We start from the raw sequence: 22,419 nt of genomic DNA, 5'->3' as shown, positions 1-22,419 counted from the left end.
GGCGCCGTCGCTCCGTGCCATACTTTCATACACTTAGGAGCCCAGGGCGGCGAAGTCCTTGTAGATAAAAGGAAGACTCTAGTGGTTGGTACTAGCAATGGTGGCCGACAGCTATAAAGTCAACTTCGTTCGTAATAAAAGAACGCTCCCCAATCTATAAAAAAATTCTTGAATCAATCATATAGCAGGGTTGAAGGTCAAAATTTGAAAAACCTGGGAAAGTTTTGATAAAAAATCTCTTAAAATCTGGCAGACGAAAATCTAACACATTTTATTTTTTTGATTTTCAAATAAATTTGTTCATGTTAATCGAAAAAATATTTAAAATAACCATAAAGTAAAAAATCTGGCAAAATCTGTCAATATCTGGCACAGAGGAGGATAAATTTTTGTTTTGACTGACACTTGAAAAATCTGGCTTTCAAAATTTATCTGGCAAACTGGCAACCCTGCATATTAGGGTGGTACAAATTCAGGGGCACAGAATGAGCTCAAATTTTGAATTTAGCCTGGTGATTGCCCAATCATTTATTTCATGGGTGTAGCCCCGAGGAGGCCCGGATTCGGAGCACCCTTTTAGAAATATTTAGCAAACAATTAAGATATAAGTATTTTCGAGTATTTAGGAAAAAATTATTCTACACAAATAAATTTTAAGTACCGTCTTCAGATGTGAAATTTGGTATAAGGAACGAGATTGAGTGATACCAAAATATGGAAATTTGCTTGACCCATTCTCATCACTCCGTTAACTTACATCCAAATTCAAGATAAGCGATCAGCCCTCAATAAAGTCATTCTTTCCCGGATCAACCACGCTCCCGATCCAAGCCTGCAACTGCGCAACCGGTTTAACCCCATCGCCTACGTTGACCAGAAACATCAGCACCGAGTAGCAAATGTTCAACAGGTTGGCAAACATCGCCGTCGATATCTTGAAGATCCCACAGCAGCTGAACCCAACGCTTTGGCGCGATCGCCCGGCAATGATCAGCAAGCTGGTCCGCATTTTGACGTAGTCCACGTGATGATCGTCCGAGTAGGGCAGCTGACAGCACTGGCTCAACAGGTGCCTGGAAATGGTTTCGTTCTGAAATAAAAGCAAAGCTTTTTCTTTGTTTTTGATATCAGTCAAAGATTCGATCTTACCACATCTTGAAATGTATCCACCAGATGGCACCACCAGTAGCACTCCAGAACGGAGATGGACATGCACGTTAGGACGGCAACACTGCACAGACTGAACTCGTCCCTTATGATCACGTACGATATGGCACCCGCTGCGATGATTGACTGGTAGTAGATTAGGAAGAAGATCTTTTCGAACAAAACTTGGAGGGATTGCAGGTTTCTGGAATGATCAAATCAGTCATGATTGAATGAAACTATTGTGTTACAAATTACTCAAGAAGCTGAACATGACGCTGAACCGCGACACCAAGGCGAAGCCTTAGTTGATCCCAAAATATTGATCTTATTCGAGGGGACTTTTGATAGCGATCGTAGAACAAGAACGGCCCCAATGACAACTCCATCTGCAAGCATCTCGTAAGGCGTCCATAGTACTGCGTCAATATCTGAAGCTCAGCTCGTAATCCGAGCAGTACGATGGCAACCGTGGCGGAGCCACAAAACAGCTTCGACACCCAAATTAGGGCAAAAAATGGGTAGAAGGCCAGTTCAATCGCCAACGCTGTTCCGTAACCGTAGGAGTAAAACCACTGGGGTATCCCGAACCATCGCGTCCGCAGCGAACTCGGTGCGGCGATGAAGACTTCGTCGAGCAGAATCAACGCGAGTATGGCAACGACCATTTGCTGGGAGACTCGGGAGAACTTACTCCGGAGCGCTTCATCGTACGAGGGATTCCCCGAGCAGAATCGACTACCGGTGATGAACGTCCTCAAGTTGTTGATCGACTCGCGGTAACGCCACAGTAGCAACTGCTTCACGTAGCACAGAGTCATGGCCAGCAGCGATATCGCGGACCAGATCGTTGAGGTTTGGTCCTCCAAACTGCTCAAATTGCTGACGACTATCAGTATCTGAAGACAGCACTGGAAAACGGACAGCAGCTGGTAGAGATACCAAATCGTGATGCGCCAAACTCCTCTCGGTCTGTGATAGGTTCCTCCCAAGATCAACAGATAGTCCAGCAACCAGAACACATCTTTTGCTTGCGATTTGCTGAACAATTTTCGAAACCAACGCACTGCCTGGTCTATGATTGCCATCTTGCTTCAACTGTATTCAAACTCTGATTGAATCTAAGAATGCAATCTGGAAACTATCTTTCTGGAGCAAACAGCCAAACTTGCTAGAAGCAAGTCACCTGTGGTTTCCTCAAGCCGAATCTATTGGTTAAGAATTAACGAAACTACTTTTAAATTCCATGTGAGCTGGAACGTACCAAGAAAACAAAGTTTAACCAATCGGATGCATTTTACCCAAAACAACAGGTGGCAAGTTTCTCACAGTTGCGTGTGGTGCATGAAAACTGTGTGCTCATGCAACAAATTTACGAGGAACCAAACATAAGTTCAATAGCACCAATTGTAGGATATTGTTTAACACCAAATGTCGAATGTTCTATGAGTTCCACATAAATCAACCTATCAAGAATGATTGTTTAACCATCTTCCGAGTGAATTTTCCAACGAAAAAAGGGGTCGAATTAGAGCGTTCAATTTCCCGGAGTTACAAAATTTTCGGGAAACGAGCAATTTTCAACAAATTTCCCGGAAAATCCCGAGAAATTTGAAATTTATCGAAAAGTATTCTAATTCTTTTTCTGATTAATATTTTTAACAACATTGTATGGAACAGCAATTTAATGGTCAAAATGAATGTGAGGATTAATAAATGGCTTGACTGCTTGTAAAAAATCTAGCAACTTTAAAAAAACTTTCAAATTATCTGATTCTTATATCTAACTATTTTTATGCCCTTGTAAGCTCCGGAGCCAGTGCTTCATAATTTTAAACCACAAACTGTAATTTCTCGAATACTATTAAACATACTTTTCTTGCACAACCCTCTTTGATTTGTTTTATGATAGCAGTTCAATCTTGGTCGAAATGGATTCATATCTTATTTTCAAATGATGTATCAACAATTTTGGTTAAAAAAGAAAACTACAAATAAAATAGTTTATATTCATTTCATAGTAGCGTAATATAAGCTTATTTTTGCTGGCGCCAAAAATTTAAGAAAGTTTATATTTCTGCTTGAATTTCTGGCATTCCCGGGAAACGGGAAATATTTTATTTTAGGGAAATCCCGGGAATTCCCGGGACGGGAAATTAGACGCTCTTGGTCGAATTAAACTAAACCAATGAGTCATTGGTAAGGCTACCAACTCTTGCTGAGCAAAAATCCGTACACTTTGCCGATATGACACCATGGTATAACAAAAACTGTCAATGAATTATTTAGATAAATTAAATTTAATAACTTTGAGAATTAAAAATATAAAACTGTGTCGTTTTTACAGCTAACAAATTCACAAAATGCTATCAGAGTGCTTATGACTTGCACGTTTAAAAGTATTCATAAAATAAACCGTGATTTGAATCAAATCATTACGTTTTTCAATTGTTTTTGTTAAACGTTTAAAAGTTTACGAAATGTCAAGTTTGCTTTTACGAATAATATCGTTCTTGGTGTTTTAACGAACACTTTTCCAGAGTTTTTTTTTATTGAAAAGGTCCTATAACATGTGAAACACAACAGTTTATAAGACCTTTAAAAAACTCTAGATTTGTTAATTCAAATGTTCTAATGTTTTCACAAGTTTTAGAATGCCTTTGGAAAGGGATAAATAAATTTAGTAAAGAATTTCTCAAATAAAAATTCTAGAGTTTTTTTTTTAAAAAAGGTCCTATCAACATATTAAAGACAATAGTTCAAAAACTCTAGAATTATTGATAATCAAGTTTGAATTGACGAAACCCCGGAAAACTCTCCCTTTTTAAATCAAACTCACAGAAAAATAAAAATTTCTAGTTGACAAAAGCTTCGACCACATCAAAAAAGCAATTCAATGATTAAAAAGTTGTTAAAATTCCTTACAAATCCGTATTATGCGTAAAATTCCCTACAAAAATTCCGGCCTGTTAAAAATCCGCGAAGAGGTTCGAAAATCCGTATGGTAAGGAAAAAATCCGTACAGTTGGTAGCCTTAGTCATTGGCAATGACAGAAAACGCATTCCACGAAAAATTTCAAATGATAATATTATTAAAATTTTGTAAATTTTCCTTGTTAAACATATTTTAAAATTTTTGTTGATAATCTTAACAACAATACATAATTTTGAATTTATTTTATATTACACAGATTACAAAATAGGCTGGCTCTGTATGTGGAGTGTCCTATTCACCAAAACTTAATGAATACTGAAAACTTGTCCAACTGTTTTAAATTTTAGAAGTTTTCAAACCTTATGCTTCCAAAAGTGGTAAGTGGAAATCAAATTCAAATAAAATCCAACTTTGATAAAAAATCAAATATTTTTTATTTCGTACAGAGAAAGTTTCATCCACCAACTTTACTGGTATGTAGACTAAACAAATCTTTTTCATTAAAATTTGAAATCCATGACAATTAACCAAAACAATTCTGTTTTATTCCGTTCAAACTTTTATTTTATTTTTTTTTTTTTGAAATAAGCTACGAATTTTTTTTTGATGCCATCGGTAAGCCAAAAGAAGCAATTTTTCATCATCAATTTGTCCATATGATTTTCCATACAAATTTGGCAGCTGTCCATGCAAAAAGGATTTATGAAAATTCAAAAATCTGTATCTTTTGAAGGAATTTTCTGATCAATTTGATGTAAAAACTACACTGAAAAAAATTATACGCGGAAAAATATTTTTTGGCGATTTTAAATTTCACTTTATGTCACTTAAACTAGATTTGCAACAAAATAAACACAATTTTTATGTTTGTTTGAACATTAAAGTGCCTACTTAAGACCAAGTTATGAATTATTGAATAAATAATAAATTTTTTTTAGATCAAAATATTGGGCGCAAAAAAATTCAAATTCATTTTTCGATGTAATATTGAAGATTACGCCTTTTAGAAATGTTAAACCTGATTTAAAATTTTTGAAAATATAGTTTTCGGAAAGATCGGAAATTTTTACAAATGTTTCAAAAAAAGAAAATCGCTGAAAATCGGACCATTATTTGCTAAAATTCGAATTGAATAAATTTTACGGAAATATGAGCAATTTAAATGTATAAAACATGAAAACGGTGCACTTTATCATAATTTCTCTGAAGTACTTTTTGATTTCAAATTTGATTTTACATCGAAAAATGAAGTTGAAAAATTTTTGCAACCAATATTTCAAATTTTGGAAAAAACAGTATTGATTCAAAAAATTACAACTTGGCTAAAAAATTTTTGCACGACCTGGAAATTTCTGAAAAGTTGTAGAGCAAACCATTTCAAAATTTGATATTTGAACATTAGTTATTTGTTTGTAACCATAAACAAGGTTATTTTTTTCTCTTTGTTTCGTCGTTCGTGTCTGTAGCGGGTGAGCTCATCAGAGTTCTATCAAATTTCTTGTACAAAATTTGCTGATTAAATCCGTTGTGATTATTGTAAACAACTTATAATTTAACAATATCATCGGTATGGATAATGATAACTGATAAGTCAACGGCCATGACATTCATGGACTGATAGTTTCAATCCTTCTTAAAAACACAAAATTCAAGATGAAACTTAAATAAACATTCCCGGTGCCATTCAGCGCTGGTAGAGAAACTCTCGTTATCCCCATTCCAGCTAGTCACGAAATCCTTTCATTCAAGCTGTTACAGCTGTTGTGTGGGGTGCTGTCCAATAAGCTCAACCGGTGAGATGCTGCCTTCCCGTTTCCCACGCTTCTTGGTGTAATTCTCCAAATTTTATCTTACCGTTTCGTTGCAACAAGTTTTATTTGCTTTTCAGCAGAACCTCTAAAGATAAAGGTCGCCATTTTTCAAGAACGTACATTGCATTTCAGCTGTCCGGGTTTCAATTTGAGCCTGACACGAAGACTATTGCTGGAGCTCTTTTGGGAACCGTTTTTAGGATTATAACTTGAATTTTTTTCCCTAGAAATGGAACAGAAAAACTGTGTCAAACATTTCGATGCAGGTTGTTAATTAGTGTGCTGTTGCAGCAGCAAACAAAACAAACGCGTTTCGTTACCACAGGTATACTTACACGATGCAAACAATACTCTGAAACTTTGGAGCGTGGCGTATGAGAAAGAGCAGTTGTTGATTGGATTCCCCGGAAGTTGGAGCCATTGAATGTTCTAGACTTCGTTCCGGGAAGAGATGAATGACAGTTACAATGTTGAACGGGAGCCTTCAATTGGTTCGTTATTCCGAATCCAGTACGAGTTTGAGTGCAGTTGTAGCAGGTCGACAATGGTAGCCAAATTTGTCCACTGGGCTCGAAAATTGCTTAACAAGTTCTTGGAAAAAGATGTTTTTTGGATGCTGGACTGTTTGCTTGTTTTGGGGGGCAACTGTCGCAAAATTGAAGGAGTTTGGAAAATCACTTTTTGGTATCTGTATCATCTGCTGGCCGTTTACCAGTACTGCATTCAAGTGCTAACAGTCGTTACTAATCTGAGCCGTTGGGAAGACCAAACCTCAACCATTTGGTCCATGATGTCTCTGCTTACGATGACGCTGTGCTATGTGAAGCAATTTTTGCTTTGGTATTACCGAGAATCAATTCACAAGTTGAGGACCTTTATCGTCGAACGGCAGTTTTGCTCTGGAGATTCTTCGTACGATTCAACAGTCCGGAGTGGCTTCTACCGGAATGCCCAAAACTTGGTAACTGGCATATTTGGATTAATTTTGCTCGACCAAATCATGATTGCTGCTCCGAGTCCCCTACGGAAGCGATACTTTGGAATACCAAGCTGGTTCTACTCCTACGGAGAGGCGACTGCCCTGGTGGTTGAACTTGCGTTCTATCCGACGTTTATCATAGTTTGGGTGTCGAAGCTGTTTTGCAGCTCCGCCACAGTGGCCATCGTGCTGAACGGTTTAAGGACGGAACTTCAGATATTGGCGCAATATTATGGACACATCATGAAGGGTTTGCAGCTTGAAGTTTGTGCGGATCCGTCCAAGTTTCACCGTCATTTCCGCAAGTCCTCTCAAACAAGATCTTGGTTCTGGAGTCAACTGAGACTTCGGACTGGGGTGGGCGTGCAGCATCACGTTCACATTTTGGAGTAAGTGATAAACCTTCACCATGACAGAACATGAACTAACGCTTCCATCTCATCAAACAGATATCTACAGTTACTTCAACCGGTATTCGAGAAGATCTTCTTCCTGATCTACTACCAGGCCCTGATCGTAGCCGGAGCTGTGTTCTACGTAACCATGCGGGACGAGTTCACTGTGTGCAGTGTTGCCGTCCTAATGTGCATGTCCATTTCCGTCCTGGAGTGCTACTGGTGGTGCCATCTGGTCGATAGCTTCCAGGACGTGGTACGTAAGATCAATCTTCAAACAACAAACATTCCAATCAAAAAATAAACCATTCTTCCCAAGAACAACACCCTTTCGCACCACTTGACGAACCAGTGCTCCCAGCTGCCCCATTCAGCAGATCACCACTCGGAGTACGTCCAGATGCGGACCACCTGCATGATCATCGCGGAGCGGGCCCATCGCGGGGTTGAGTTCAGCTGCGTCGGAATGTTCACCATATCGACGGCTGCGTTTGCGAATTTGCTCAACGTTTGCTATTCGGTGCTGATGTTCCTGATAAATGTGTGCGACAAGGTCGACCCGGTAAAGCAGTTTCAACTGTGGATGGGGAGTAAAATTTAGGTGGATCATTGTGATTTACAGTTCAGACTCGATTATCCAAAGGCCTCGGCAAAGTTTCACTTCGAATCACGAAAAAATATAGTTTTCTTTGTCTTATTTTTGATTGTCGAGCATAAGTATGACTCCTAAACTACTCTAAAGTGATTAAGAATTTTTAAATCCAAAATGGCGGTAATGAAATATTGAAAAATAACATTTACAATATAATAGGCAATCAACTAATAAAATTTGACTTAAATAGGGTCGCAGAACTCAAATTTGATGTTAACGGTAAGAAAAAAAAATACAAAAAAGAATTGTTGTTCATGACTCAATTACTCGAAGTCTCATACCAACCTTTGGGTAATCGAGACTTTGGACAATCGAATCGAGTCTGAACTGTTTGAATATGAAAAGTTTCATTTAGCTTCCTTTATTTAACAAAAAAACACATAGTTAAAAAAAAGCATGTCAATCAACTCATGACGAGCAATTATGAAGCTTTTTGAATTATGATTTTAATTATTTTTCAATAAAACTTATTTTATACATTTTGTGCTCATTTCTTTGATCATGTTTATCAAGAGAAAGGATGTTCGGATTGTTGCAGTCATAATATTTGACATAAAACATAAAACATAAAACATAAAACATAAAACATAAAACATAAAACATAAAACATAAAACATAAAACATAAAACATAAAATATAAAACATAAAACATAAAACATAAAACATAAAACATAAAACATAAAACATAAAACATAAAACATAAAACATAAAACATAAAACATAAAACATAAAACATAAAACATAAAACATAAAACATAAAATATAAAACATAAAACATAAAACATAAAACATAAAACATAAAACATAAAACATAAAACATAAAACATAAAACATAAAACATAAAACATAAAACATAAAACATAAAACATAAAACATAAAACATAAAACATAAAACATAAAACATAAAACATAAAACATAAAACATAAAACATAAAACATAAAACATAAAACATAAAACATAAAACATAAAACATAAAACATAAAACATAAAACATAAAACATAAAACATAAAACATAAAACATAAAACATAAAACATAAAACATAAAACATAAAACATAAAACATAAAACATAAAACATAAAACATAAAACATAAAACATAAAACATAAAACATAAAACATAAAACATAAAACATAAAACATAAAACATAAAACATAAAACATAAAACATAAAACATAAAACATAAAACATAAAACATAAAACATAAAACATAAAACATAAAACATAAAACATAAAACATAAAACATAAAACATAAAACATAAAACATAAAACATAAAACATAAAACATAAAACATAAAACATAAAACATAAAACATAAAACATAAAACATAAAACATAAAACATAAAACATAAAACATAAAACATAAATCAGGCAAAATTCTTTTTTTGATCGTTTTTATTCCTTAAAACATGATTTTTTTTATTACCAACACTGCTACATTATTCAAGTGATTGCCTAAATAATTTTTCAATAAATAAACCTTTGCTCAAATGTTGTCTTAAACATAAAAAAATTAAATTTGTGTTTTTACTGATTATTTTCAAAGTGAAATTAAAAAAAAATGTTGGCATTTTATAAATTGTCCTATTTTGTCCCAAGTTGTTTTTTTCTTTATCTAGAACTTTGCCACAAAAAAATAGATTCGAAATTTTATTCTCATCACAAAAATTCTATAATCTTTTATTAAATAACAGATGTCATCCGCTTAAAGTGAAACAAAACTTTAATTTTTTTAATTGCCAACATCAACCACAAATGTTAACCAGAAACATCAACACCGAGTAGCACGTATTCATGAGCGAGGCAAACACGACCATCGAAATCTGGCACATGCCAAAGCAGCTGAAGCTCACACTGCTGCGTGAACAGCTCGCAATGATCATGAGCGAGGTTCGCGTCTGCACGTACTCCGAGTGGCAATCGCCCGAGTAGGGCAGCTGCGAGCACTGCACCAGCAGACTCTCGGAGATGGATTCGTTCTGAAATATTTTTTTTTTTTTTTGAGTTTGAAATTGGGCGTTTTTTCCCCAGCGGAAATCTTAACTTACAATGGATTCGAACGTGTCAATCTGGTAACACCACCAGTAGCACTCCAGGATGAAGATGATCACGCAGAACACGATGGCAACACTGCACAATGAAAAGTCCTCCTTTAGAATGAGGTAGAGGACCGCTCCCACCACGATCAGGGACTGATAGTAGATGAGAAAGAAGAGTTTTGCAAACATTTCCTGCAGCAGGTAAATGTTTCTGAAATGGAATTGAGATTTGATAAAACCATAAAGTTTGAGTGAGGCTGAAAGATAATACTCAAGGAGATGGACATGATGTTTCACAGAAAGTTCGATTCTTCGTTTGATCTGACGCCAAAATTGAACTCTTACGTGTTGTAACTGATAGTACATTGCTTGCTGATCCTCATCCATGAACTTCATCCGCTCATAGCTACGAGCCAATATCTGCAGCTCACCTTTCAATCCAATCAGCAAAATTGCAACCGTAACAGAAGCGCTGAACAGTTTGGAGACCCAAACCAGAACAAAAACTGGATAAAATCCAGCGATTAGCAGGGGAGAGAATTTATCCACGTAAAAATACACCCAGCCAGGAATTCGATACAGTCTATTTCGTAGATAGCTGGGATATATAATGATAATTTGATCGAGAATGATCATTGCCATCGTGGATATTATGATAACTTGAGTTCTTCTAAAAAATCTGCTTCGAATTTTCATATCGTACTCAGAATTTCCGGAACTTGAACTTTTTTCCTTTAAAATCGACAACAGATTTCGAATGGTCTCCTTGTAATACTCAAGCAAAACTTGCTTCACATAGCACAGGGTGAGAATAAGCACGGTTACCGATGACCAAATGACCATCAGTGTGTCGTTCCACATTGCGATATTATTTATAACAATTAGCCACTGCAAACAGTACTGGTAAAGAGCGAGTAAGTGATACAAGTACCAACAAACGATTTGCCACCACTTTTTAGGTTTATAATGATTTCCTGGAAAAAGGATTGGAAGTTGAATAATCGAAATACAATCACACAAACTTACCACTAAGCATCAGTAGATATTCTAGTAACCAAAATGGATCCCTTCTGTTATTTTGTTTGAAAATGAGTTGAATTTGAAGAAAAAGCTTCTTTATGAATCCCATGTTATTTGGCTGTTACTAGCTTCAGTCGTAAAATATAACTGTTACCAGTACGTGCACCAACTTCTGAGAATAAATGTGTTTTCTAAATGCACTCATTCCTATAAATAGAATCAGCATCAACCAGCAATTCCAAGACTAACTGTGAGACACGAGGACATGTTTCTGATAAATATTAAATGTAGTTTCGAAAGTTTTGAGGCCTCACACTGTTTGATTAGCTTCTCTTGAACTTTGTTTTGATTTCAGGTTGATATAATTAGGTAGTTAGAAAAGACATTCAAAAAACACAATTTTTTGCCTCAAAGAAATGAACGTATCAGAGAGAGTTTGTTTTAACACTAACAAATGCGTATGTGATGACATTACCCAATTCTATCCAAATGAATTGAATGCATCATTCGATTCTTTTATCTTTTATGTTTTATGTTTTATGTTTTATGTTTTATGTTTTATGTTTTATGTTTTATGTTTTATGTTTTATGTTTTATGTTTTATGTTTTATGTTTTATGTTTTATGTTTTATGTTTTATGTTTTATGTTTTATGTTTTATGTTTTATGTTTTATGTTTTATGTTTTATGTTTTATGTTTTATGTTTTATGTTTTATGTTTTATGTTTTATGTTTTATGTTTTATGTTTTATGTTTTATGTTTTATGTTTTATGTTTTATGTTTTATGTTTTATGTTTTATGTTTTATGTTTTATGTTTTATGTTTTATGTTTTATGTTTTATGTTTTATGTTTTATGTTTTATGTTTTATGTTTTTCAAACATTATCCTATGGTGTATTTTTGGTCACGGATCACAAATCCTATGTTCATTTTTCGATATCTTGGGACGGAAGAGCGGTCGACTCCTGTAATTTATCTGGATTTTTGCTAAGACAGGTTTTTCAGTGAATTGTAGCTCGAAATCGTGAAGAGATTTTTCGATTGGAAAAAAGTAATTCATAGCCTCTGCAATTGTTTGTTAACAAACTTTAAAAAATGGGGCATGTCATTTTAAGGAATAAATGTTTGAATCTTCTATAACTTAGAATTTTTTCCATCTCATTTGCTTGATTATTTTTAAAAGTTAACAATGTTCTACTAACATAAGGGTTTTGCTTATGTCTCTATGAACAGTCCCCAAATTTGTATGGAGACTTGTATGAGAAACTAGTTATGCAAAATGGCTAATTTGGACACAAGAAATCGATGGACAATGTTTTATACAAACCAAAAATGTTGAATGTAGTTAAATTTGTTTTTTTTTTTATCAATGTTCTCATTGCTTTACCACTCTTTTTACACCAAGTTCCCCCCATCGTAAACATTTATGAGAAACATCAGCACTGAGTAACTAATGTTTAGCAATTTGGCAAAAACCGCCGTTGAAATTTCAAACACTCCCCAGCAGCTAAACGCAACACTGTGGCGTGAAATATTGGCGACAATCATGAAAGTGCTTCGCATCTGGAGGTATTCCGAGTGACGATCAGCCGAGTATGGTAGCTGGCAGCACTGGCCGAGCAAGCTTCCAGCAATGGTTTCGTTCTGAAAGTAAACAAGCTTTCTTTCTAATAATTTCGATGAATCAGAATTCAATTACCAGCTCCTTGAAGGTATCCACCAGATGGCACCACCAGTAGCATTCCAAAATGGAAATCGACGTGCACAGTATGATGGCAACACTGCACAGATCAAACTCTTCCCTTATGATCACGTACGACACTGTCCCTGCCACGACGAGGGACTGATAGTAGATGATGAAAAAGAGCTTTTCGTAAATGGGTTGCAGCGTAACCATGAAACTGTTGATTAAGGAGAATACTTTAAACGATTTTAGCTGGTGAAACCTTGTTTAAACTTACTCCAAAAGTTGGACGTGTTGCTGAACAGCTACTCTGGTGCGCAGTCTCAGTTGGTCCCAAAACAGAGCTCTCACTCTGGATGACTTGTAATAGCGATCATGGAACATAAATGGCCCCAATGATAATTCTATTTGCAAACACTTCGTTAGACAACCATAGTATTGCAACAATATCTGAAGCTCCGTCCTCATCCCGATTAGCAAGATAACAACTGTGACAGAGCCACAGTATAATTTTGATACCCAAATCAATGCGAAAAATGGGTAGAATGTAAGCTCAATCGCCAGTACCATGCCATAATTATAGCAAGAAATCCATGAAGGAATTTGAAACCATCGATTTCGCAAAGAACTCGTAGCAGCCATGAGTATTTGTTCAAATAAAATCATCACAAAAATAACAATCAATGATTTCTGAACAGTTTTGAAAAACCTTTCTCGAACTGCGGTATCGCATGCTACATCTCGGGATCCAAACTCGCTCTTAACGATGAAATTTCGAATACTTCTTATTGTTCCACGATTACGCCAGACCAAGAACTGCTTCACGTAGCACAACGTCATCGTCAGGAGGCACATAACCGACCAGATGGTTGACGTTTGGTCTTCCAGCCTGGCCACATTGTCGAAGGTAATCAGCACCTGCATGCAGTACTGGTACGCAGTCAGCAGTTGAAGGAGGTACCACAAGGTCGTAAGCCAAATTCCACTGGGCCTGTGGTAGGTACCTCCTAAAGCCAGCAGATAATCCAACAACAAGAACACATCCTTGCTTGGAACTTTGCGGAGACGTTGGAAGTACCGCTGGAACAACTTGCCCAATGCTGCCATCTGGTTGACAGTCGAATGCGTACTGGGCAAAGGTGCAGGATTGTCACGTGGGTTAAAAGGGGCACCTGCTTGAAGTATTATTAAACTTTCAATTATTGGTTACGTGAACTTATGTGGAACTTGAAAAAAGTTACGAAAAGTTTTACTGCTCGTCCATTCAATCTTCGGAAAACAAAGAGAGTGTTGGTGACAATTTATAAGAATTATCACAAATTGTCGTGATCGTGCTATTCTGCCGCACGTACATTTTTGGCTGACCATCACAGGTTTCCAAAACTCGTTTTGCGAGATATTAAACGAAAAAAAACCCCTTCGCTTTTAAAATCTCACCTGGGTCATCTCGATATATAATATTTTGCTTTCACCATACCGTCAGTAATCTCGATTTAAACCTCACTTTTTTGCATTAGGGTCGGACAAATTTGCCTTGTTTTGGAAACACCAGAATGTTAGTCTTTCAAATGTTTTATGAAAAAAAAATCTGATTTTGAACATATTTTTTTTATTTTAATATTTTTTTAAAGTACTGTACAGATTTTTTGATAAAGTGCACCGCATTAAATTTCATTTTTAATAAAAAAAAATCCCCTTTTTCGATTATTTATAATTGTGTGAATGATTGTCCAATCCTGAAATATGGCAACTCGGCTTAAAATATTTGTAAACATATTTGTTATGAAAGATTCGTGAAGGGAATTCTCACATTCGGATATTTTAAGAAATGTTCAAGCATGGTCATGACTGTTAAAAGAAAAAAATCTGAGTATTTAACAAAAATTTAGCAGCCGTTTTTTTCAATTTTGTAATAACTGTCCATCCCAGAAATATTTTTCTTTTTTTTTCAAAAAAATCAGAAAATTGCCAATAAAATTGCCTAATAGACATCGAAGAGAAGGTTGTTGAAATGCATTGGACCTTTTCTATACGAAATAGTTCATTTTTTAATTTAAATATTTGTATTTTTGTATTCGGCTCAAACTTTTTTGGTGCCTTCGGTATGCCCAAAGAAGCCATTTTGCATCATTAGTTTTTCAATATAATCTTCTATTCAATTTTGGCAGCTGTCCATACAAAAATAATACATGAAAATTTAAAAATCTTTATCTTTTGAAGAAATTTTTTGATCGATTTTGTGTCTTCGGCAAAGTTGTAGGCATGAATAAGGAATACACTTGAAAAATGATACACGGTCAAAAAAAATAATGGTTATTTTTAATTTCACTTTTTGTCACTTTAACTTGATTTGAAAAAATCGCAATTTTTTTTATTTTTTGATATTTTTCAGGAGACTTAAAATGCCAACTTTTCAAAAATTTCCATGTTGTGCAAAAAATCTTTGACCGAGTTATGAATTTTTGAATCAATACTGATATTTTCAAAAAAAAACGAGATATTGGTTGAACAATTTTTCATTTTTTTTTTTGTTGAAAAATTTCAGCTTAATTTCTTGATGTAAAATCAAATTTGCAATCAAAAAGTATTGTAGTAAAATTTTGATAAAGTGCATTGATTTCAAGTTATAGACATTTTAAGGTAAGGACGTTACAATTTTTTCGAAGTTTTTGTCCCTCTACTATTGTCAAAGTCGAAGGAGGGGGGGGGGAGGCAAGCGAATAAAAAAATATAAAAATTTAAATTACGAGCAAATGAAAGAAGTGTTTCAAAACGCATTTTACACCTACCCAGATGTTTTACAATCTTTAGTTTTCAAAATATCAAAGTACAAAATGAAATATAGTTCATCGATCATAAATATGCAAAATATGATTTTAAACGCAGGAAAATAAAATTCGAATTATTTTCAGTTACTAGACTTCTATTTCAAATAAAATTTTGAAGTTTTTTCATTTTTTTTGCTCCCGATTTTTTGGACCAATTTAAGCTTCACAAACTATTTGTAACGGCCTAACTTTTTTGAAAATAGTCGCTGTTATTCATTTTTTTTAAAGTGCCCATGTTTGCCGCATATATTTGGTTTTTTTTTTGCGACCAATATTTCAATTTATATAAATAAGTAATGATGCCACAAACCATAATTCGGGCAAAAAAATTTAACATTCAGGAAATTATTGGCATTTGATGTCCTCTAAAACATTTAAAAAATTAAAATAAAAATAGTTTTTTTTTGCAAATTATGTATTAGTGACAAAAAGTGAAATTAAAAATCACCAAAAAAATTACCGTGTATTATTTTTTTTCAGTGTAGTCCGTATCGGGACCATCCATAAACCACGTGGACACTTTAGGGGGGGGGGGGGTATGGCGATTGTCCACGATCCATACAAAATTTTTTTTTTTGTATGGACAATTGTCCACGAAGGGGGGGGGGGGGTAAAACATTCCCAAAAAAGTGTCCACGTGGTTTATGGATGGTCCCATCCATACCTACAACTTTGCCGAAGACATCAAATCGATCGAAAAATTCCTTCGAGAGATACAGATTTTTGGAATTTCGTGCATCATTTTGTATGAACAGTCGCCAGATTTGTTTAAAAATTATATCTGAATTTTTATTTTGAAAAGGTCCAATAAACCAAATTTTAAGTTTTTGCTTTTTGGGTATTTTTTAATACCCCTGCCTCAAGGCGGTTTAAAAAAAACACTCAAAAAGTAAAAACTGGAAATTTCTATTTTGTCATAAAATACACCACTTTTTCAAAGAATCACAACTCGGCAGCAGAATTGTTGTCCATACTTCTCTATGGTTAAAAAAACAAATAAAAAATATGAATTTACGGAATTTGGGAAGTTGATTGTTTGTAAAAAGTTAATTTAAAATTGCAGAATACACCAGAGCAATCAAAAAATTCCTTGAATAGTTACAAATTTTCGAATATTTACGTACCATTTTTGGATGCCGAAATTGTAAGGTTGAACCAATGAACACTTTTAATTTTTGAAATTCATAACAAAACCATTCACTCTTAACTGCTTGCTTGTATCATTAAGACGTTTTCACTTTTTTGCTCTAGGCTGACCAGATCACCTGTTATATTGTTTCAAAAATCATCAATAATTAAAAGAATAAAAACACAGCAAAAAACTGCAAGTTTAAGTGGCCGCTCCAATCGCCTCACCCCAACTTTGTAAAGTACGTCAAATGTGGAGAAAAAAAACAACTCTCCAACAAAGTGCACGATAGACTTTCAACAAGTTTGCAATCGATGCACTTCTTGGGTGGGGGGTCAGTGGGGTCAAGCGGTGGCCAGGAGTGGGGATGTTTTGTGGTTCTTTTATGCCTCTCTTGCTGGTGTTGTTGCATGCATGCATGCTTGCTTTTATCCATATGCTACGCACGTTTTGCATGAATCATTACGGCAATTGAGATATCATATTGAGCCTGTTGTGTGGGTGGTAGATATCGGTGTGCTCATGATACTGTTGAATGGAAGTCTCTTTTGTGTGTCGACACGTTTCGATTTTTCTGGTTAGGGTTGGCGTAGTTTAAACTTAAATTGCTATTGTTTTTTTTTTAAGTGATGTGAATAATTCATCATGATACTGGAATATTGAGCAGCAAAAATAAATTTGTGTACTACCCCAACTTGTTTAATTCTTTTGCAATTCTAAATTGAGTTAGTGCAAGTGTGCAACTTTTCCTTCCAAGTCTTTGCTCCAAAAGCGCATGGTTATCAGCACTTTCGTTGATGATCTATACGGTAGGAGATGTTCTTTCAGGGCACCACGTGTTGCCCCACAGGGCAAAGAATAAATCTGCAATATTGGCAAAACACAACACACGACACAGTGTGCAGTGTAACCACGTGGGTGCTTTCCAGCACGTGTCCTGGTCGTTAATTTTTGGCCTGCCCTGCTCTGCTGTTTGGACATGGTTCAAATCCTGTCCCCCCCTGCAAATCGCAACTGCATTAAACATTAACTGAGTACACTTTTCACCGCAAGCCCCGTCTTAGCCGTCCCGTCATAATTACTTCACACCTCCGTCGTTGACAAGGGTTCCCTAGCGAGGACCTTTCGTTTGCCTTGGCGCCGGTCCTAAAAGCTTTTCCGGACCTCTACTCGAGAGTTGATCCGTGGATCGTCTCCTTTTTTGTGGGTATGTTTGCAGACTTCTTAGCATGACGCTCTTTGTCCTCAGCTTGTAACCTTCAGTCGCGTAGTAGATGGAGTACGGATTGGGGCTAATCTGGGACAACATATTTTAACGCACACCCCAGCAACCCGAGGGTGTTTGGATTGAATCTTTCCGTCACCTTACGGAGGGGGGCCTGTAAAGTTCCGGAGGACTTTGTTGGGACGCAACTTTGAAAATGGTGTCGAGACGAGCACGTTAGAGAAAATTAAGGTAAACAAAAAACTTGGTGCGTCAGTATCCATATCTCTGGGGGAAATAATATGTTAATAAGAATTTACCTAACAAAAATGCCAAAATTAAAATAAAATCGCCAATTAAACCAAATCAGATACACGGAAAAAAAGTTAAATTTTGGCGTGTTGAAAATTTGGTAAGTTATTTTTTTTTAAATGTATCAATATGTGAACCCAATGAAAATTCACCAGTTCCAGACACAATATTACTCATTTTTACAAAAAAAAACTGTCATCATTTCCTAATGAATATTACCATCATTTTTTTCTGTGTATTCAAATCACAGCACAAAAAAGTATTGTCTTATTTGAGTCGTTTAGTTCAACTATTAACCCAAAAATGTTCTAAAGGGGTCTGGAAATTTATTTGTAGATGGTATACAGTCCAGACTCGATTATCCGCAGGCCTCAGAAAAATTTCATTTCGGATAATTGAAACTTCGGATAATCGAATCAGGAAGAGAAAAATTTCATATTTAATATTTTTGATCATACACAGAAAAAAATGATGGTAATATTCATCAGGAAATGATGACAGATTTTGTGTCGGAAAAAAGGTCTAATATTACATCAGGAATTGATTAATATTCATTAATTTTTGATGAATATTCATCAGGTTCACATTTTTACACATTTTTTATGTAATATTACTCAAAAAAGAGGGAATATTCAACCTACCAAAATTCAACTTTTTTTTGCTGTGTAGAGCTTTAGAATGACACAGTTTCACAGAAAAAAAGTTGAATTTTGGAATGTTGAAAATTTGGTAGGTTGAATATTACCTCTTTTTTTGAGTAATATTATATAAAAAATGTGTAAAAATGTAAACCTGATGAATATCCATCAAAAACTGATGAAAATTCATCATTTTCTGGGGTAAAATTCATATTTTTTTTAGCCACAAAATCTGTCACCATTTCCTGATGAATATTACCATCATTTTTTCTGTGTTTTTTTTTACATTTTTAAATCCAAGATGGTTACCAAATCGGTAGTGATGAAATATTGAAAAAAATATGTTTTTGTAATTTTATATGCAATTAACTATTCAAATTTGACCAAAATTGAGTCGCAGAACTCGAACCTGATAATAATAGCAAGAAATATAAAAATATGAAAAACATATTTTGGTCATGATTCAATCAACCGAAGCCCCATACAAACCTTCGGATAATCGAACTTTGGTTAATAGAAACTTTGGATAATCGAGACTTCGGATAATCGAGTCTGCACTATATTAAGAATATCTATTTTGGCTAAGAAAAAGGCAATCAACCAACATTAATTTTAACAAATATTTCACAGAAAAAAAATGATGCTAATATTCATCAGGAAATGGTGACAGATTTTGTGGCAAAATAAATGATAAATTTTACCCCAGAAAATGATGAATTTTCATCAGTTTTTGATGAATATTCATCAGGTTCACATTTTTAAACATTTTTTATGTAATATTATACAAATAAAGAGGTAATATTCAACCTACCAAATTTTCAACATTCCAAAATTCATGTTTTTTTTCTGTGTACTGCCCAAATTCTTTTTAGAACTTTTTCATTTTTCTCGTGTTCAAGAAGGCATTTTGAGCAACTTTTGTTCTACGAAAAACTTTACTTCTCATGTTTTATGTTAGTATTTTAAGTTTAATTTATACACAGAAAAAAAAAGTTGAATTTTGGAATGTTGAAAATTTGGTAGGTTGAATAGTGCCTCTTTATTTGTGTAATATTACATAAAAAATGTGTAAAAATGTGAACCTGATGAATATTCATCAAAATCTGATGAAAATTCATCATTTTTTGGGGTAAAATTAATCATTTATTTTGCCACAAAATCTGTCACCATTTCCTGATGAATATTACCATCATTTTTTTTTCTGTGTATTTTATTGTTTATTTATGTTTTTAATTGTGTTTGGCTTATTTTACCACCTTCTATCATTACATTTTGCATTTCTAATTCGAAAAAAAACCTGTCATTTTTCAAACCCTAAAAAAATCATTTCTCAAAACATTCTCAAAGTCGCATAAAATAAGTCACACTTCCAACCTTTGAGTTTTCATAAATTTTTAGAGTTTTTCTTTCCAATGCTATTTAAAGATCAAAAATTGGTTTAAAAATTGATTGTTGGCCGTTTTTTAAATTGAAGCCCGTCTAGAAGCGGGGTTCGGTTGTAGAGGGTTAAAGTGTTTGAACTTAGTCAAGGTCGAGGAAGAATCATAATCGTAAATAAAATTATATTCCAATTACCAGCTCAATTTTCAAATTTTTAATCATTAAGAATCGCAAAATTCTAAAACATGGTTACATTTATGACGTCATGATTCGAAATCCGGATACTTAGTAGCATATCATACCCATATTTTCAACCCATATTTTGGGTTTTGGGTTTTGGGTTTTGGGTTGTGTTTTTGTTTTTGTTTTTGTTTTTGTTTTTGTTTTTGTTTTTGTTTTTGTTTTTGTTTTTGTTTTTGTTTTTGTTTTTGTTTTTGTTTTTGTTTTTGTTTTTGTTTTTGTTTTTGTTTTTGTTTTTGTTTTTGTTTTTGTTTTTGTTTTTGTTTTTGTTTTTGTTTTGTTTTTGTTTTTGTTTTTGTTTTTGTTTTTGTTTTTGTTTTTGTTTTTGTTTTTGTTTTTGTTTTTGTTTTTGTTTTTGTTTTTGTTTTTGTTTTTGTTTTTGTTTTTGTTTTTGTTTTTGTTTTTGTTTTTGTTTTTGTTTTTGTTTTTGTTTTTGTTTTTGTTTTTGTTTTTGTTTTTGTTTTTGTTTTTGTTTTTGTTTTTGTTTTTGTTTTTGTTTTTGTTTTTGTTTTTGTTTTTGTTTTTGTTTTTGTTTTTGTTTTTGTTTTTGTTTTTGTTTTTGTTTTTGTTTTTGTTTTTGTTTTTGTTTTTGTTTTTGTTTTTGTTTTTGTTTTTGTTTTTGTTTTTGTTTTTGTTTTTGTTTTTGTTTTTGTTTTTGTTTTTGTTTTTGTTTTTGTTTTTGTTTTTGTTTTTGTTTTTGTTTTTGTTTTTGTTTTTGTTTTTGTTTTTGTTTTTGTTTTTGTTTTTGTTTTTGTTTTTGTTTTTGTTTTTGTTTTTGTTTTTGTTTTTGTTTTTGTTTTTGTTTTTGTTTTTGTTTTTGTTTTTGTTTTTGTTTTTGTTTTTGTTTTTGTTTTTGTTTTTGTTTTTGTTTTTGTTTTTGTTTTTGTTTTTGTTTTTGTTTTTGTTTTTGTTTTTGTTTTTGTTTTTGTTTTTGTTTTTGTTTTTGTTTTTGTTTTTGTTTTTGTTTTTGTTTTTGTTTTTGTTTTTGTTTTTGTTTTTGTTTTTGTTTTTGTTTTTGTTTTTGTTTTTGTTTTTGTTTTTGTTTTTGTTTTTGTTTTTGTTTTTGTTTTTGTTTTTGTTTTTGTTTTTGTTTTTGTTTTTGTTTTTGTTTTTGTTTTTGTTATTGTTTTTGTTTTTTTTTTTTTTGTCATAGTGAAAATGATTATAACACAGAAAAAAAAGTTGAATTTTGGAATGCTAATCATTTTTTTTTTACACAAAATCTGTCACCATTTCGACGTCGTCGTGCTATCTTGTCGTACCCGCCATTTTGACGTTCCGAGAAAAACGGGTTTTAATGTTTGACCTTGAATATACAAAAACGAGAGCACGCAATGTAAACAATAACAAACACGTTTTGTTTGGCTGACCATTCTGTGCATTGTCCCGAAGTTTGGTTGAAGTTGGTTGCTGGAGTCCCGAGTTATAATTAAAAATGTTTACGATAGTCTAGCTTGTACGTGCGACAAACGCATCCTGACTTTCCTGGCCTGAAATCCCTTTGGCCTTTTGTCGCACTTACATCAATTTTCATGGAGTGACAACATAGCACGACAAGATTGAAACTACTTTCATATGTAAAGTGACAAAAATGCACGGAGTTTTTTTGGTTTTTGTTGAATATCTCAGGATTGAAATCGAATTTTGGGGATCTGTGCAGGTCAAAAGGTGAGGCATTGTGAGCTGCACAAAATGGCATTCTTAACTCAATTTAGCCCAAAATGCACGTACGACAAGTTAGCACGATGGCGACGATTTCCTAATGAATATAAGCATAATTTTTTTTCTGTGCACTACAGGAAAATGCCAATCATGAAAAAAAAATAAAGAAGAACATATAACAATACTAAAAAATACAACTTTAATTTTTTATTATTTTTTTATTTAAGTTTTATGAAAAATCTAATAACATCGAAAAAATTGATCGAAATTTTCAAATAGTTCTAACCAAAATTTACTGAAAAGCCTATTTTCCATGCGTTCAACTTTTTGAAGTTTTTTTTCTTAGTGAAAATACCAAACAAA

General features: G+C 33.8%; 3 protein-coding genes across 3 annotated transcripts; 1 reads left to right on the top strand and 2 right to left on the bottom strand.

The window, feature by feature from the left end:
* Positions 1-778: 778 nt before the first annotated feature.
* LOC120432367 (uncharacterized) lies at positions 779-2,234 on the bottom strand. Its single transcript, XM_039597560.1, has 3 exons — positions 1,405-2,234; positions 1,150-1,351; positions 779-1,090 (listed from the first exon to the last, which is right to left on the bottom strand). Exons 1-3 carry the CDS (start codon positions 2,232-2,234, stop codon positions 779-781), a joined length of 1,344 nt encoding a protein of 447 aa, XP_039453494.1.
* A 4,658-nt stretch (positions 2,235-6,892) lies between these two features.
* LOC120432368 (uncharacterized) lies at positions 6,893-8,092 on the top strand. Its single transcript, XM_039597561.2, has 3 exons — positions 6,893-7,260; positions 7,321-7,522; positions 7,586-8,092. Exons 1-3 carry the CDS (start codon positions 6,893-6,895, stop codon positions 7,865-7,867), a joined length of 852 nt encoding a protein of 283 aa, XP_039453495.1. The 3' UTR covers positions 7,868-8,092.
* A 4,282-nt stretch (positions 8,093-12,374) lies between these two features.
* Positions 12,375-13,233, bottom strand: LOC120432369 (uncharacterized). The gene is made up of 3 exons (XM_039597562.1): positions 13,082-13,233; positions 12,679-12,880; positions 12,375-12,623 (listed from the first exon to the last, which is right to left on the bottom strand). The coding sequence occupies exons 1-3, from the start codon at positions 13,231-13,233 to the stop codon at positions 12,375-12,377; spliced, it is 603 nt and encodes a 200-aa protein (XP_039453496.1).
* Positions 13,234-22,419: the final 9,186 nt, after the last annotated feature.

This window comes from Culex pipiens, chromosome 3 (genome assembly GCF_016801865.2).
Source record: "Culex pipiens pallens isolate TS chromosome 3, TS_CPP_V2, whole genome shotgun sequence".
Taxonomy (NCBI): domain Eukaryota; kingdom Metazoa; phylum Arthropoda; class Insecta; order Diptera; family Culicidae; genus Culex; species Culex pipiens.
This window is presented reverse-complemented; position numbering and strand designations above follow the sequence as displayed.

Coding starts and splice junctions, on each gene's coding strand:
- LOC120432367 (XM_039597560.1), bottom strand. CDS start 2,234: ATGGCAATCATAGACCAGGCAGTGCGTTGGTTTCGAAAATTGTTCAGC. Junction 1,352..1,404: donor CGTCATGTTCAGCTTCTTGA/GTAATTTGTAAC, acceptor TGATCATTCCAG/AAACCTGCAATCCCTCCAAG. Junction 1,091..1,149: donor TGGATACATTTCAAGATGTG/GTAAGATCGAAT, acceptor CTTTTATTTCAG/AACGAAACCATTTCCAGGCA.
- LOC120432368 (XM_039597561.2), top strand. CDS start 6,893: ATGATTGCTGCTCCGAGTCCCCTACGGAAGCGATACTTTGGAATACCA. Junction 7,261..7,320: donor CATCACGTTCACATTTTGGA/GTAAGTGATAAA, acceptor CTCATCAAACAG/ATATCTACAGTTACTTCAAC. Junction 7,523..7,585: donor TCGATAGCTTCCAGGACGTG/GTACGTAAGATC, acceptor ATTCTTCCCAAG/AACAACACCCTTTCGCACCA.
- LOC120432369 (XM_039597562.1), bottom strand. CDS start 13,233: ATGGTACTGGCGATTGAGCTTACATTCTACCCATTTTTCGCATTGATT. Junction 12,881..13,081: donor TACTATGGTTGTCTAACGAA/GTGTTTGCAAAT, acceptor CTTAATCAACAG/TTTCATGGTTACGCTGCAAC. Junction 12,624..12,678: donor TGGATACCTTCAAGGAGCTG/GTAATTGAATTC, acceptor GTTTACTTTCAG/AACGAAACCATTGCTGGAAG.